Source organism: Diabrotica virgifera, chromosome 3, assembly GCF_917563875.1.
Source record: "Diabrotica virgifera virgifera chromosome 3, PGI_DIABVI_V3a".
Lineage (NCBI taxonomy): Eukaryota > Metazoa > Arthropoda > Insecta > Coleoptera > Chrysomelidae > Diabrotica > Diabrotica virgifera.
In genome coordinates this window covers 66,721,630-66,739,899 of record NC_065445.1, presented here as the reverse complement: position 1 = coordinate 66,739,899, position 18,270 = coordinate 66,721,630, and the positions used below count along the sequence as shown (strand labels likewise).

General features: G+C 30.9%; 1 protein-coding gene across 9 annotated transcripts in view; it reads right to left on the bottom strand.

Moving 5' to 3' along the window:
* Positions 1–18,270, bottom strand: part of LOC126881865 (potassium voltage-gated channel subfamily H member 6) — a 1,259,880-nt gene that overhangs the window by 47,367 nt on the left and 1,194,243 nt on the right. For 8 of the 9 annotated variants that reach the window (XM_050646514.1, XM_050646508.1, XM_050646507.1 and 5 more), the window contains one exon: positions 1,436–1,504. The exons of the other annotated variant lie outside the window; for it this stretch is intronic. In XM_050646514.1, coding sequence (XP_050502471.1) covers positions 1,436–1,504 — 69 coding nt within the window. The remainder of the gene's footprint in view (positions 1–1,435; positions 1,505–18,270) is intronic. 9 annotated transcript variants of the gene reach the window in all.

Sequence of the window (18,270 nt, the reverse complement as noted above, 5' to 3'; positions counted from 1 at the left end):
TTAAATATATATGTATTACAATTCGAAATATACATTTTAAACGTTATTTTTTTGTATTTAGATTTAGTGCAATTCCGTTATCTGTGATGGCAACAACGAAGTGATTCACGAACAATAATTGTCAGTCTGAACACAGGTTTACATTGGAAAAAAAGTGTACCAGTTTTATATGACGCGAAGTGTACCTATAAAAAATAGCAAAAATTGAAATATCTTAATAAAATAATTGAAACAATATTATAGTGTTTCATTAACACGTGTTATAAATATTATTTTCATCAAGTATAGCTCTACACGAGCTTGGTTTTTATTAAGTACACAATTGTAAATTCAATATTTAGATGTTTAGCAAGGATAAATTATTTTAATCCATCTGATAATTTAAAAGCAAAGAGATTTTCCATATTTTTATTTCAAGTCTAAAAGATTATACCTTTATTTAGTTACGAATTCACCGGTAGTTGATTGGTTACCGAAAAATTACCTGAGGGCCAGAGTTACCAATTGGCCTGCAATTAGGATGGGGATTCAAATAATTACGAATTTACCTGGACCCGTTTTGTAAAAGCATAAACTATGCGTGAGAATTCTTTGAAACCTTAACATTGACTGCATCCCACCTCAAAAAATAACTACGAAAAATGACGTTTTTTGGTTAAAGACGAAGTGTGGATAGGGGGAAGAGGGGTGTTTGGTTAAAATTACGCTGAGAATTATTTTTTAATCATAATATAGAACCTAAAAAAATGAAATAATTGAATTCTGGGAGTTAAGAAGGGCACCTTTTACTTTATTTATCCCGTCCATAAGTGGAAAGTTTGATGTGCCACTAAAAAGTGACGACATCGTGCTCATACGTTTTCTTTTAGGTTCTACTATTTAAGTTATAGACTTTTAGGATGCCTAAAATATTTAGCAAATTTCACCTATCCTGACTGTTAAGCGTCGTTTAAACACAACGATAAGTCACAGCAACTAGTTGTGGTGACAAGTTGAAACGCTGTTTAGACGCTGCGATTCAATGCGATACTACCTTCAACCCAACTCCAACTTTGATAAGTTGTGCGATGCACCGTTTACACACAATGATAAGTTGCAACAACTCGATTGACCTTGATAAGTTGTTTGATTTATCGCTGTGTTTAAACGATCCTTTAGTCTACTAGAGAGATGGTGATTTTAGATGATGATTTATTCTTTTATTTTTTCAACAAAATTTATTTCGCAGTTTGAAATTAATAAGTTTCTTGTTTTTTGAAAGGAAAATAAATGTGATTTGAAATAAGTGAGTATACATGAACGAACCATCGTTTTCTTTAGTAAACTAATATTTTGATAGAATCGCCAATTCAGTTATCCCGAAACGAGTAGACTTCATCGAGAGAAAAATAGTGCTAGTACTAGATTGGGCATAGTCCATCAACGTAAAACTTACCTATGAGTGGCTGGTGTGTTTTGTGTAACCTTAGGTCTGGGATACTTCTTTTGAGTTGAGATAGCATGCCTAAACACATGAGTAAAGTTTATTTTATAGCACAGATTTTAATCGCTGGTATTTAATTTACCAACATTACCGATTTCAATTTGTTTTTATGAAGAAAAATATTTTTTTAAAATGGTACATATCGCTTTTTATTATTATACTCAATAAATAAATAAATATTCAGATATTTTCTGAGTGGTTAATAATTTATGAGATTATTTTGTTTATTATTTCTTTAGATTGATGATAAATTTCTGCACGAATAACGAACACAGAATAGAAGAACACATTTTTTGATTACAAAGACCAACAAAATATAAATTCAATAACACCTGTGGACAAAGATATATGTTAGATTATGTTGTAACTAACAGATATACATGGTGTTTCATTGGGAAAGTAACATAACTTAACTGCAGAAAGAGGACACTTAGGCGGTCTCAAAAATACTATACTTAATGGGTCTTACTCCATTAATAACAAAGATACAGGTGTTTTATCTTTTTTGCCATTTTCTTAATTGGTTCATAACTTTTTAACCACACTGTATATATATTTTATATTTGGCACGCAAATATCGTTTAAGGTGTATAATAAATTAAATTGTTTACAATTGTAAAAAATCCAGGTCCGGATTAAAAAAAAAATTGGAAAATATTCCAACCCAAAAACAACACCCTGTATATTAAATTTTATTAAAATGGATTTTTCAGTTGAAAGAGGATGAAAAACTAAATTTAGTGGTATACTTTGAATTTTTGGCAAAATGATTTTTCTGGTCAAATTTTGAATTTAAATTCTGAAATTATCTGAATTTCGAGAGCTCTAAGTAGAAAAAAATTGAAATACAGCTTACAACTTGTCAACTGCACTGTATATTCATTTTATATGTAACACGCGAATATTCTTTTAGGTGTCCAATCAATTAATTTATTTACAAATAAAAAAATCCAGGTCCGGATTAAAAAATATTGTATAAATGTTCCGACCCAAAAAAACACCCTGTATATTAAACTTTTTAAAATGGATTTTGCATTTGAAAAGAGGCTGAAAAACTAAATTTAATGGTATACTTTGAATTTTCGGCAAAATAATTTTTCTGGTAAAATTTTGAATTTGAATTCTGAAATTATGTGAATTGCGAAGCTCAAAGTAAAAAAAAAATTAAAATATGATTTAATTTTAATTAATACACATAACAATAATTTTTGATGGTGGTAATTTTGAATAAGTACTTTAGTTTTGAATAGTTATGCTGCACATTTTCTCTGTTTTGTTATAATTTTTAGATACTTTGTTGATTAAAGTGATGCATTCTTTATTGACTTTTTATTATTTATTCATTATTTAAAGATGAATATTCGCCATAAAATATTTGTCACAGAAAATAAAAAACATTGAAATGTTTTAACATTTTACCAATTTAGATTAAATAATGGTATTAATTAAAATTAGGTCCCATTTTAATTTTTTCTACTTAGAGCTCTCGCAATTGACATAATTTCAGAATTCAAATTCAAAATTTTATCAGAAAAATCATTTTGCCGAAAATTTAAAGTATACCACTAAATTTAGTTTTTCATCCTGTTTTAAATTCAAAATCCATTTAAAAAAAATTTAATATATAGGGTGTCTTTTTGAGTCGGAACATTTTTACAATATTTTTAATCCAGACCTGGAATTTTTATAATTGTAAATAAAATAATTGATTGGACACCTAAAAGAATATTCGCGTGTTAAATATAAAATAAATATACAGTGCGGTTAACAAGTTGTAAGTTGTATTTATTTTCTATTTCTACTTAGAGCTCTCGCAATTCACATACATAATTTCAGAATTCAAATTCAAAATTTGACCAGAAAAATCATTTTGCCGAAAATTCAACGTATACCACTAAATTTAGTTTTTCATCTTCTTTTTAACTAAAAAATCCATTTTAAAAAATTGAATATACAGGGTGTTTTTTAAGGTCGGAACATTTTTACAATAATTTTTAATCCAGACCTGGATTTTCTATAATTCTAAATAAAATGATTGATTGGACACCTAAAAGAATATTCGCATGTTAAATTTAAAATAAATATACAGTGCGGTTAACAAGTTGTAAGTTGAATTTAATTTTTTTTTCTACTTAGAGCTCTCGCAATTCACATAATTCAGAATTCAAATTCAAAATTTGACCAGAAAAATCATTTTGCCGAAAATTCGAAGTATACCTCTAAATTTAGTTTTTCATCCTCTTTTCAACTAAAAAATCCATTTTAAAAAAATTTAATGTACATGGTGTCGTTTTTGGGTCGGAATATATTTCTAATATTTTTTAATCCGGGCCTGGATTTTTTACATTTGTAAATAAATTCATTTATTGTACACCTTAAAGGATATTTACGTGCCAAATATAAAATAAATATAGGGTGTGGTTAAAAAGTTATGAACCAAATAAGAAAATGGCAAAATAGATAAAACACCCAGTATCTCTGTTATTAATGGAGTAAGACCCATTAAGCATGGTCTTTTTGAGACCGCCTAAGTGTCCTCTTTCTACAGTTAACGTATGTTACTTTCCCAATGAAACACCCTGTATACATACATCAAAAATAATCGACGTAAGATAACTCAACTCAGCAGACGTAGATAGCGACTATAGCCTAGTATTTTGCAAAATAGGAATTATCATGAAACACACACCCAAGAGAGCAGCACCAACACAAACAAAAATCAGAGTCAAAGGACTAAATACGGAATCCACGGAACACTAATACAGAAAAAGAATATCAAAGAAGATTGCTGAGAATGAAATATTAGAAGACAAAAATATCGGGGAAAGCTGGCAAAAACTCAAAGATAACATAATCAACGCATCAACAGAATCACTTGAAGAGAGGAAAGTAAGGAATACTAACACATCAAAAAAGAAAACCCCATGGCTTAGAGAGGAAATGAAGATAAAATGTGAAGTTACGAACAAAGCCTTCTTACAATATGGAACAAAACAAACACAACAGGCATATTTTACCACCACTACAATCGAATCAGAAACGAAACGAATATTTTACAAATAAAAAGAAAACACTGGCAGAGCCTCTCAAAACAGACGGAATACGACTTCTACGGAACACAAAAAGAAGTATGGAGAATGATCAGAGGACAAAGAAAAGAGATGAATGAATTAATAAAAACGAAACGCATTCAGAAGGAAACATGGGCAGACTACTTCTGATCTCTATTTGCTAAAGGGGACGATATGAATCACCAACACTTAAAGTTACAACAAATGAAGAAATAAACATCGAGAAGGCAGAAGGAAGCATTAAGGAAATAAAAAAATAGAAAACCACCAGGAGAGGACAGAATATAGAACGAACTCCCAAAGTACGGAGGACAAGATCTGACTAAACAACTATTAAAACTAATACAAAAAAATACTAGAGCAAAACAGAACACCACAAGAATTAAGATCAAGCATTCTGATACCTCTCTTCAAAAAAGGACACAAATCGACCAGGAGATTTACAGAGGAATTAACTTATTTAGCACAACATTAAAATTAACAACCAAAATTATGTTGTTCTGAAGCTATTTTCTTGTGGCATTTTTACAATTTTAACTGTTTATAATGGGAAATAAGCCACAATATTATTAAAAAATGATTTTTATTAACGTTTCGACGCCCAAATCGGGTGCCGTTGTCAAAATACAAAATACTACTAACATAAACAAAACTGTTGTTGCTTAGTAAAAAATTCTTCTAATAATTTATTTAATTTGACTCATTTATATCGGCAATTCAGATACATATGATACATTTTAAAGTAGAAGACTTTAAAATGATATTGCCAATATTTATGAGTTGCGTTCCTGGGACGACTTTACTGAAAGATAGTTCATTCGATTACATGAAATCAACCCCAACTCAAGAATATCCGTCACAAAAAAATTATAGCATGTGATCTGTCTTTAAAAAAACAACCACATGCAACGGTGACATTAAAATTCTAGCGTTAGAGATCTCATAATAAATCACAAGGGAAAACCAGGAAAAAACCTCGCGATACTATCCCGACATCGTAAGTATTTGGTCTTACATTTAATTTACTCTCAAAATTAATACCAAATTCTGACTTTACTATAATTTTGTTTAAATTATAAATAATATCAATAATACATGGATATATAATACTAAAATATAAAATATGTACTAACTCTACTATTGGCTTATAGTCCAGAGAAATAAGATTTTTCTCGTGACACATCCCCCTCCAGGCCGAAACCAAATTTTTTGAGTAGTATGGACATCTATATTATTAACCTATATGTTTCCTGCAGCCGATTTTGATGATATACATAGTTATAAACAAATGAAGATCAAAAAACGCTAAATTTTCGCTTTTATCGTCTATTACCAAAAAGTTAAGCACTTTAAACAAATTTGAGTGTAAGAAACTCATAAATCGTATAAAAAACTTCAATATGGCGTTCGCTAAATATGTCCATCCTTATTGGTTGGTTAGAAAATTGCAAAATAAATCATAAATTTTGAGTTTTTAAAAATATTCATAACTTATGTAAAAATTAACTTAGAACCTTCTTATTACACGGAATGCTGATACTTCTTGTACTTAAATTATATTTTAAATTTCAAAGCAATTGGTCAAATAGTTTAAAAGTTATTTAATTTGTTTATCCCAAATTCATTTTTTTTGCAACACTACAAGTCAGAAAATTATGAGGCTACAATCATACTTCGGACAGTTTATGAAAGAAGAACATTTATACTATTACCATTATTAAAAATAAATGACAAAAAATAATTTTAAACAGTGTAAAATTATTTTGAAAAAACATGTCGATTTTTTGCTTACTTATAAAGAATTAGAATAACTTTTTAACCGTTACCTGTAGAAAAATTATTTTTTCATATTTAGAAAGACTGAATTTTTATACACATTTAGAAAGAAAAACAACTGTCCTAGGACAATTAGGGACACAGTTAGCCCCCCCATTTATTTAATTCACATGTTTTTGCAAAATAATTTTGCAATATTTATAATTATTTTTTGTAATTTTTTTTTAATTAAATTAATACTGTAAATTTCCTTCTTTCATAAACTATCCAAAGTATTACTGTATCTTCATCATTTTCTGACTTACAGTGTTGCAAAAAAAAATAAATTTGGGAAAAACAAATTAAATAACTTTTAAACTATTTGACCAATTTCTTCGAAATTTAGGGTATGAATTAAGCACCATAAGTCTCAGCATTCCGTGTAATAAGAAGGTTCTAAGTTAATTTTTACATAAGTTATAAATATTTATAAAAACTCAAAATTTATTATTTATTTTGCAATTTTCTAAGCAACCAATAAGGATAGACATATTAAGCAAACGCCATATTGAAGTTTTTTATACCGCTTACGAGTTTCTTACTCTCAAATTTGTTTAAAATACCTATTTTCTTAGTAATAGACGAAAAAAGCAAAAATTTACCGTTTTTTGATCTTCATTTGTTTATAACTATGTATATCATCAAAATCGGCTGCAGGAAATATATAGGTTATTATTATAGATGTCCATATTACTCAAAAAATTTGGTTTCGGCCTGGAGGGGGTTGTGTCACCAACAGGCTATTTTTTTTCCTTATTTCTCTGAACTATTACTAATTGTGGTATTTGCTTTCTATTGACTTCCTCTTTCAGTATGGGTATCCACATCCTACTGCATTCCACTGAGGAATTTGCTACAAAATTGGTTTCGTTTAGCATAATTAGAGCCGCTTCTTTGATTTTTCTCTTTTTACTATCTGTTTATTTCAGGACTATACTTGAATCTCTCCACTGAACTCTATGTTCATTATCCCATGCGTGTTGACATATTTGAGATCTATCAAATTCTCTATTTTTAATATAAGATTGATGTTCACTTATTCTAACGTTTAATGGTCTTGATGTTTTACCTATATAAAACTGTTCGCATTCACAAGGTATTTTATAAATACAATTCTTTGTCCTTTCTTGTTCATTGTTAGGTTTAGTTTTAGATAGAATAGATCTCAATGTGTTGGTTGTTTTGAATGTTGTTGAAATTTTGAATTTAGAAATTTTTACTTGTTCTAACCAAAATTCATTTTTAGAAGAAAAACAATTCTTAACATCTGTTTTATTAAAAAATGATTATTCTTTATCGTTTATAAATAAGGAATTGTCATGATTGGATCGAATGGAACAGAACAACATAGAACGGGATCCTACAAAATTCACAAGAAATAATACGAGGAAAATATCAATACCATACATAAAAGGACTATCCGAGAAACTTAAAACAATAGGAAATAAATTCAACATTTCAACAACATTCAAAATAACCAACACATTGAGATCTATTCTATCTAAAACTAAACCTAACAATGAACAAGAAAGGAAGAAGAATTGTATTTATAAAATACCTTGTGAATGCGAACAGTTTTATATAGGTGAAACATCAAGACCATTAAACGTTAGAATAAGTGAACATCAATCTTATATTAAAAATAGAGAATTTGATAGATCTCAAATATGTCAACACGCATGGGATAATGAACATAGAGTTCAGTGGAGAGATTCAAGTATACTCCTGAAATAAACAGATAGTAAAAAGAGAAAAATCAAAGAAGCGGCTTTAATTATGCTAACGAAACCAATTGTGTTGCAAATTCCTCAGTGGAATGCAGTAGGATGTGGATACCCATACTGAAAGAGGAAGTCAATAGAAAGCAAATACCACAATTAGTAAGCCAATAGTAGAGTTAGTACATATTTTATATTTTAGTATTAAATATCCATGTATTATTGGTATTATTTATAATTTAAACAAAATTATAGTAAAGTCAGAATTTGGTATTAATTTTTAGAGTAAATTAAATGTAAGACCAAATACTTACGATGTCGGGATAGTATCGCGAGGTTTTTTCCTGGTTTTCCCTTGTGATTTATTATGAGATCTCTAACGCGAGAATTTTACTGTCACCATTGCATGTGGTTGTCTTTTTAAAGATAGATCATATGCTATGATTTTTTTGTGACGGATATTCTTGAGTTGGGGTTGATTTCATGTAATCGAATGAACTATCTTTCAGTAAAGTCGTCCCAGGAACGCAACTCATAAATATTGGCAATATCATTTTAAAGTCTTCTACTTTAAAATGTATCATATGTATCTGAATTGCCGATATAAATGAGTCAAATTAAATAAATTATTAGAAGAATTTTTTTACTAAGCAACAACATTTTTTTTTATGTTAGTAGTATTTTGTATTTTGACAACGGCACCCGATTTGGGCGTCGAAACGTTAATAAAAATCATTTTTTAATAATATTGTGGCTTATTTCCCATTATAAATAGTTAAAACCAAAATTATAACAAACAAACTGAATGAAATTATAACATTAGCAGAAGAACAACAAGGTTTTAGGTCGGGAAGGTATGCACCGACACTATATAAGGCAGATTCAAGAGAAATCATTAGAATAAAACAAAACGGCATATTTATGTTTCGTGGATCTTAAGAAGGCATTTTGTAGGGTAAAATTAAAGGACGTTATCCACTTGTTACTTGTACTCAAGAGAGGTACCTCTAGGAAGAATTAAAACGATCAAAAATCTACCAGAACAACACAATGAAAGTAACAGTAGAAGAAGAACTAACTGACCCAATTGAAGCTGGCAATGAGATAAGACAACAAGATTCCCTGAGTCCTTTACTGTTCAAAGTGATCATGGATGAAATAATAAAAAAAGTAAGAACTAAAAAAATATACCAAATGGGAGAAAAATAACTTAAAATAATCTGGTATGCAGACGATGCAATACTAATCTTTCAAAGTGAAGATGATTATAACTTATGCCGCACTAATTTAATATAACCGCCAGCAAATTTAACATGTTAATTTCCTCAAAAAAGGCAAAATGCATGGTTATAACAGCAAAACTACTAAGATTTAAATTAGAGCTGGAAGGTCAGATAATAGAACAAGTAATAGAGTTCAAATATCTGGGCATAACATTATCTAGCTACGGACAGCTCGAGTGGAATAGAGAAAACAAAGCAGCAGGTTAACTGAATGAAACAGCATGAAGAAATAAAAATGGATAATAAATGAAAAACATAATTTACAAAGCATTTATCAGACCAATAATGTTATACGCGGCAGAAATACAACCTGATACAGACAGAACAGAAAGAATGCTAGGAACAGCAGATACGAAAACCCTTCAAAAATCGATGGTAGGACACTATGGAACAGATTTAGAAGTACATACAACGGAGATGCAATGTGGAGAACAGTAATACATGAGCAAGAAACAAAAAAGTAGAATGGAATGACCACATAACCCAAATGACGATAAATAAGGTAGTAAGGACGGCGAGAGACGGTTTTTCAATAGGAAGACGATAAGTAGAAAGACCATTAAGTAATATGGAAAGACAACTTACTGGGGGTAATTCCGGCTAGCCTGTGCTCCTCCATAAATTCTACATGATTGCACCATTCCCTTCGTCTTTGTCTATCTATCCTATCTTATTATATCTTGTACGCCACATTGTTCCTTGATGATGTTGTTTCTTATTCTGGCCCTTCTTGTTTGCATCTTTATTTCGGTTGGATTTAGCGTTTGTATTGAACTTTTTGGGACATATTGTACATGCGTATGTTTACAATAATTGATTTTATTTAAACAACATATCAAAGATATGCACGTAAAAAACGAGATGTACCTTTAAATGTATTTATTTGTTCATTTTATTTTATTTGTAATATTCATTTAATAAACGACCCTGTTGGTTGGATTTATCGAACATTTTATCTAAATTAATAATAATTTAAATTGAACTTTTTTAAAAATATCTGTACTATAAATATTTGTCCAAAAACATATAAATGGTATTAAATAAAATGGTTTGAGATATTAAACTGAAAAGGGTCGTAATGTAAAGAGGGGTAGTTATCAAAATATGAAGTCGAAAACAACTCACAATTGATTTTCGTTAATAATTATTTACAACAGTATACTAACAGAAACTACAGTATTAAAATACATTGTCTAATATAAATAGTATTGATTCTATATTAACTTTTACCACGAACATTACAGTAAAATTAACCTAGTTTTGTCTCGGCTATTATTAATATAATTATGAATGTTTATGTACTTATCAAATTGGACAAGGGAGTTCTACGAGATATTTTGACCCTGAAAGCTTGGTTTTAGGATAAAAACATGGTTTTTATTAATTATTCTGAGACAATGTACTATGCTATTAATGTTAAATTAGTAAAAAGCAGTATTTAAATGTTTTCACTAATGAAATATAAACATTTTTTACTAATTTTGCTATACAGTGATGAGCGCGCTAATAACCGGCAAAATAACGCGAAACATAGAAGACACAACACGTTGTGAAATAAAAAGAGATGAAACTAGTACAGGTGGAAAATGATCGATGGAACCTATAAATTTGCATTACATTACATACGTTCTCACCTTTAGAAGTATCGGAGGAGTATGACAACTCTCACTTTGACATGGGGATTTGAAAGGTGGGAAACTGTGTAATGTAATGTAAATTTATAGGTTCGTAATGTTTTATTTCGAATCTAATATCAATTTTGAATTTACTTATTTATTTTTCAGATACTAACTTATATTTATTTAAATAAAAAGACTTTTTAAAATTTTACAAAAACTTTAAAAACAATAAGCACTTAACATTTTTTAATTCATTAGAAATACTAGGATATTTTTTTGTTTTATACGTTACAACATAACCCAGGCTCTATTAATAACTGTCCCAAACATTTATTTTCGTTTCCTCAAATAGTATTTTTGTTAGTCTAGAAAAATCGAAAGGTAAACAATATGTAAACATACAACTTTATCGAACCTTTCGAAAAACAGAGAATACGGAAGAATGAAAACATCTTTTTCTAGAATACCTACAAATAGCTATTTGTATAACAAGGGAGGAAAGTGCTACTTTTCCTCCCGAGAATGAAGTTTACTGCCCGACGCGTAGCGGAGGGCAGTAATCATTCAAGGGAGGAAAAGGCACTTTACTCCCATGTTATACATATGGTTTTTCCACCTTCCTCAAATAACAAGTCATTTTTTCATTTTTACTTAATTTATTTATGTAACTAACCAACAAAATTTATTAGAACTAAAACTAACAAGTAGGTACAATATAACTGTCAACTGTCAAATATAAGTCAAATTATTAATGTAAACATTGTTAAATCAGAATAACAATTTACTGTTTTTTACCATTCTGCAAAATACAGAGTGTTTTTAAATAAACGTTAAAATGTATAGATACTTACGTAATAGAAAATAGATATTGTACAGGGCGTCAATAAGTTATATTTCATGAATGAAATACCATGACGTCACTTTTACTTTTCCTCCCTAGGGAGGAAAAATATTTTCCTCCCTAGGGAGGAAAAGTACAACTTTGCTCCCTACAATCAGGTCCGGAAAAGTATACTTTCGATAGAGGTAGGTGGAAAAGAATATTTACACACAAGTCATAAATTATCCTCGCTTAGTTAGACAAAAAATGTTTACGCGGAATAATAAAAATAAACCGGAATCTGCGACAGTCAATCAGAGTCTAGGATCGTCACAGGTTCCTGACGATATCTTTACTCCTCTACTAGTTTCATCCCTATTTATTTCACAACGTGTTATGTTTTCCATCTTTTGCGGTATTTCGCCGGTTATTAGCTTGCTCATCGCTGTATAATATATACGATATACATTGCCTTAAAATCAATAAGAAGCATGATTTCAGGGATACTAATAAGATTCTGAATACATATCACTTAATACCAAATTAAAAATGCTCTTAAAAATATGAAAATGGAAAAGCATCCTGATAAGATTGTATAGCAAATGATTGAATTTGGAGAAAATGTTTTTGAAAAAATCCAAAACTTTGATGAATCCAAATGAAAGATTATCTGCACAGCTGTAAGAAGAGTTGGAAAGACCCGAGGGGATGAAAAGGTTATACAGCATTGCTAAAGCTACAGATAAGTCTTCAAAGGGCTTGACTCATGTGCGGCAGATTAAGAGTGCGAAAGAAAGAGTGTTAAGAACCGATATTGAAATAAAGCAAAGATGGTATGAGTACTTTAGAAAGTTGCTAAACGAAGAAAACCAGAGGAGAGACAGAGGATGCCAAATGATAATGTAATACTAGGGATAGCGGGACACGAGGTTGTCAAGACGTTAAATAGAATGAAGAATTATAAGGCAGTAGAACCCAATGGACTATCAGTGCAGATTTGGAAGGCTCTAGGAGAAAAGGAGTTGGACATTCTGCGGCAAATGATGAGTAGGACGTATGAAGGAGAAACGATGTCCAATGCATGGAGAGAGAGTGTGATGGTATCATAAAATTTGGAGAGAACTATAGAGCGAAGGGTGAGAAGAAGGGACAGTATCAGGAACGGTTGGACTAGGGAAAGAGTCGGGGCGAGTACAATCGCAAAACATATTCCAGAACAAAGACTGCAATAAATTGAAGAGTCACAGATGCAGAATCCACAAAAATGGTAAATAGTTATTTAAATCTGAGACTATTCGTGTTGAAAGTTCTTTCTGGTACATCCTTAATCTGCGACTTTTTCAATTAATAAGACCGCAGAGGACGAATATAAAAAACGAAAAGGAAACGATCACATTCCGCTTTCATTCGTCTAGGAAAAAAGGACAGAAGATGAACTTTCAGTACTCAAATCCGAGTAAAGATAGAAAAATAATAAATGATGGTTTTGCTTGTTTTCGATTCAGAGGGATGCACACTCGCTGGACAGGCTGTTTCTACCATTGCAGGCGTCATCAGCAGCGTTCGTTAGCGTGCACCCTTCTGAATCGAAAAATAGCCGGACCATCAATTTAAAGGGAATCTGAAAGATAATTCAAAATCCACATTAGGACGCGATACAGCGACATCTCTTAACAAATTGAAGAGTCTCAGATGCAGAATCCACCAAAAATGGTAAATAGTTATTTAAATCTGAGACTATTCGTGTTGAAAGTTCTTTCTGGTACATCCTTAATCTGCGACTTTTTCAATGAATAAGACCGCAGACGACGAATATAGAAAACGAAAAGGAAACGATTACATTCCGCTTTCATTCGTCTAGGAAAAAAGGACAGAAGAGGAACTTTCAGTACTCAAATCCGAGTAAAGATAGAAAAATAATAAATGATGTTTTGCTTGTTTTCGATTCAGAGGGATGCACACCCGCTGGACAGGCTGTTTCTACCATTGCAGGTGTCATCAGCAGCGTTCGTTAGCGTGAACTCCTCTGAATCGAAAAATAGCCGGACCATCAATTTAAAGGGAATCTGAAAGATAATTTGTTAAAAGATGTCGCTGTATCGCGTCCTAATGGTAATTTTGAATTATCTTTCAGATTCCCTTTAAATTGATGGTCCGGCTATTTTTCGATTCAGAGGAGTGCACGCTAACGAACGCTGCTGATGACGCCTGCAATGGTAGAAACAGCCTGTCCAGCGGGTGTGCATCCCTCTGAATCGAAAACAAGCAAAACCATCATTTATTATTTTTATTTCCTTTACTCGGATTTGAGTACTGAAAGTTCCTCTTCTGCCGTTTTTCCTAGACGAATGAAAGCGGAATGTGATCGTTTCCTTTTCGTTTTCTATATTCGTCGTCTGCGGTCTTATTAATGGAAAAAGTCGCAGATTAAGGATGTACCAGAAAGAACTTTCAACACGAATAGTCTCAGATTTAAATAACTATTTACCATTTTTGGTGGATTCTGCATCTGAGACTCTTCAATTTGTTAAGAGATGTCGCTGTATCGCGTCCTAATGGGGATTTTGAATTATCTTTCAGATTCCCTTTAAATTGATGGTCCGGCTATTTTTCGATTCAGAGGAGTGCACGCTAACGAACGCTGTTGATGACGCCTGCAATGGTAGAAACAGCCTGTCCAGCGGGTGTGCATCCCTCTGAATCGAAAACAAGCAAAACCATAATTTATTATAAGACTGCAATAGTTTGGTCACGTTAGACGTAGATTAATTGAAAACTATGTAGGACGAAGGATATAGCTGTTTAACGTTGATGGAAGAAGAGGTCTCGAGTAAAACCGAGGAGAAAATGGAAGGACTGTACAGCAGCATGCGATGAAAACTATTTTTACAACTCAATACGTAAGGCACAATTATTAAAGGAAGACTAAATCTGGCTTAAAACCCGGATACAATAATGCAACACCACATCAGTGAAGGTCAAAAAGATTTTGTGTAGCCATGACAGTCTTCAACCTTTCAATACTGCATGTAAAGATTCTAGGTCAATTGCTCAAATGGAATTGCTCGAAATTAATTGCTCGAAGTCAATTGCTCGAAAACGAATTGCTCGACATGAAAATTGCTCGAAATACAAATTTCTCGAATAAAGTAGAAAATGATATTTACTAGAGAGGTTTCCATCTGTGGTATGTACAACGATATTTATTGTCGGTTTATGTATTATTATATTGAGAACTTAGTTTGAGAAAATTATATATTTATCGAAGTATTTATTCACAATAATGCAAAATATACAGTGCGTCCATAAAGTAATGCTTAAATTCGTTATTTCGTAAACCGGCAACTTTAAGGAAAAATCCCGAAACAAGTCGATTTTTATTTTTAAATTACGATTTTTTGGCATATATATCATACTAGTGACGTCATCGATCAGGGCGTGATGAAGTAAGCCATGATTTTTTAAAATAAGAATAGGGATCATGTGATAGCTCATTTGAAAGGGTATTCAATTCTCTATTAAATAATATAAATATTGACATAATTATTTATACAGGGTGTCCAAAAAACATTTTTTTATTTAAAATAAGTGAGACAAACAAAAAGAATATATGTAATTTATTTAATTCAAAATACATTTTACTACTGTCAGTAAACAGAAAAAAAATTATTTGACAAATAAACATTGATTTTGGCTTAAACGAAATGTTCGAACTGCCAAGATACAAGAACGGTGGGTGGCAGCTTTAACATTTAATTTAAGCGAAAAACAATATTTATTTGTCAAATAAACATTTTTTTCCTGTTATCTGACAACAGTAAAACGTATTTTAAATTAAATAAATTAAGTAAATACATTCTTCTTTTTGTCTCAATTATTTTAATTAAAAAAATGTGTTTTTGAACACCTTGTATAAATAATTATGTTAATGTTTATATTATTGAATAGAGAATTGAATACCCTTTCAATGAGCTATCACGTGACCCCTATTCTCATTTAAAAAAATCATCGATTACGTCATCACGCCCAGATGGAAGACGTCACTAGTATGATATATATGCCAAAAAATCAAAATTTAAAAATAAAAATCGACCTGTTTTGGGATTTTTCCTTAATGTCGCCGGTTTACGAAATAATGAATTTATGCGTTACTTTATAGACGCACTGTATACATAAATATACATGGGAAATATACTTTTAATGTGACAAATTATGTAATATTCCATGTACATAATCACATAAATATTATTTTTTGTTGTTAATAATTGTTTATTAAACGCAATAACCTATCAGTACTTATTTGCATTTTGGAATCCGCGATGCCAATCTTCGATAAAAAAAAAAGTTAAAAAAAAAAGTTAAAAGATATTTTAGATTTGTAATAAATATTTTTTTCAGCATAAATTAATATACTATACCTAATATTTATTTTGTAAAGTTATGAATAAATATTTAGATATACAATTTTCTTTTTTATTCGAGAAATTTGCATTTTGAGCAATTTTCATGTCGAGCAATTCGTTTTCAAGCAATTGATTTCGAGCGATTGATTTCGAGCAATTGACCAGTTACCGCATGTAAAGAAGGAGAAGAAAGATCCGATCCAATTTCTTGTTTAAGTTGACATTAACCAAAATGACAGAGTAGATAATTATACTAAAAAAGAAGTAGCAATCTAATTTTGGTCTCATAGCTACATCATGATTTTTAAATTGTAATATTATTTTTTAAATGTTTAAAAAATGTTCTAATTATGTATTGAAATGTTAAGCAATACTGACATGTTTAATTTTGGTAATTGTAAGTTATTTTCTGTTTTTTCTTCATCTATTTTTAAGCAATGCATATAACGCCTACACCACATTTTCAATTAGACGGTGACTTAACTAGCGGCAATCATAAGAGAGGAATATTTGATAGCAAAACTTAATTGAATTTAAACTTAATACGCTTTAATTACATTTTAAAAGAGTCAATTCGGATGACTTCAGTGCTTTTTTAAAGTTTAAAGAACATTAATCTCAGAAACTGAATGGAATGTCTGTACAATTTGTGTATTTCCACGGTTTTTCTAATATCCACTTCTGAGAGTCAAACCAACAAAGGTTATCGAGAAGACTATCCTGATTAGTAATCTACTTTTAAACATGTCGAATATTATGAGGATGCTACAATTTGTCTGGATAAACTACCTTAGTCTGAATAATAACCTTGTATCAATATATTGTTCTGGAACTTGTATATGCGCCACCGTGCTCCGTAGGTCACCGTGGGTTCTATGCAGAGAACTCAACACTATATTTCTACATATGACTATTATCACCATACCTACTCCATCTATCATCACCAACATATAATACTCATCTCTAGCAAAACCAAATCAACAGTTTAATTTTTTCTTTCTGGGTCTCGTTCTTGTTCCTTTTTCACTAATTTCCTCACAGACATCTCATACCCCCCATCGCCTACTGTCATCATCATATTACGGTTTTGGTTTTTGTACCCTTAGGGATCCGGGCAGCCTGCGATGCCTTTAGGAAATAGTCGCCTCAGTCTGAGTTTGTGCTTTCTTAATGATACATCCCCTAGATTATTTAAGACATTTTTACACCTCAGACACCCCCATTGTGATTTCTTACACACTTACACAAATTCCAACAGCTACTAATAAGTTAAATAAATTCGATAACTTTAAATCACCACAAAATTGCTTTTTTAAATCTTAGATCTCTTGATAATAAGATTTTATTACGGTATTTAGTTGTCGAACACAAAACTTCTGTGTAATGTGGTTTGCCTAACTAGTTCCACTTACAGTTTACGCGAATCCATTTTACTATAACAACTAGTTTAATGAATTTTAAATGATAATTTTCACATTGGAGTGTGTTGTTACATCATTTCTAATTTTAACAATCTGCATACCTTACTTTTAAATATGACAGGTTATTTTTAACTACCTGTGGAACTGCCGTTTGTCTTGTCATCGTTCCGAGGATCCCAACCATTTCATTTTCACTTGCCGTCTCACTTCCAACATGTGAACAAGTCATATCTAGATCTCAGATGTTACCTAGGGCAAATTAGATAATATTTTAAACATCCAGGCTTAAGGTAGCATTTTATACCTATGTTTCCTTGGCGGACTACTTTTACTGGGCTTTGACCCACATATTTTTGTATAATACTATCTTGGTGGTTAGCATGTACATTGCACGTGAGTATAACCTAATATTTTTTAACCCTAGTCAAAACTTCAACATCTTTGCCTTTTTTATTAGGTTATATTCATTTTAGGTAAGCACTGATGATGACTGGTAAACCAGTCGAAAACTAGTTATGTGAATTTGATGTGGCCCTTTTGAGGGTTTTTAAATATACCTTTTATACAGGATTTTACTTTTTTTTTTATTTTTAATTTACTTCTTTAGGTACCGTTTCCTGTTAGGCGGCTTTTATTA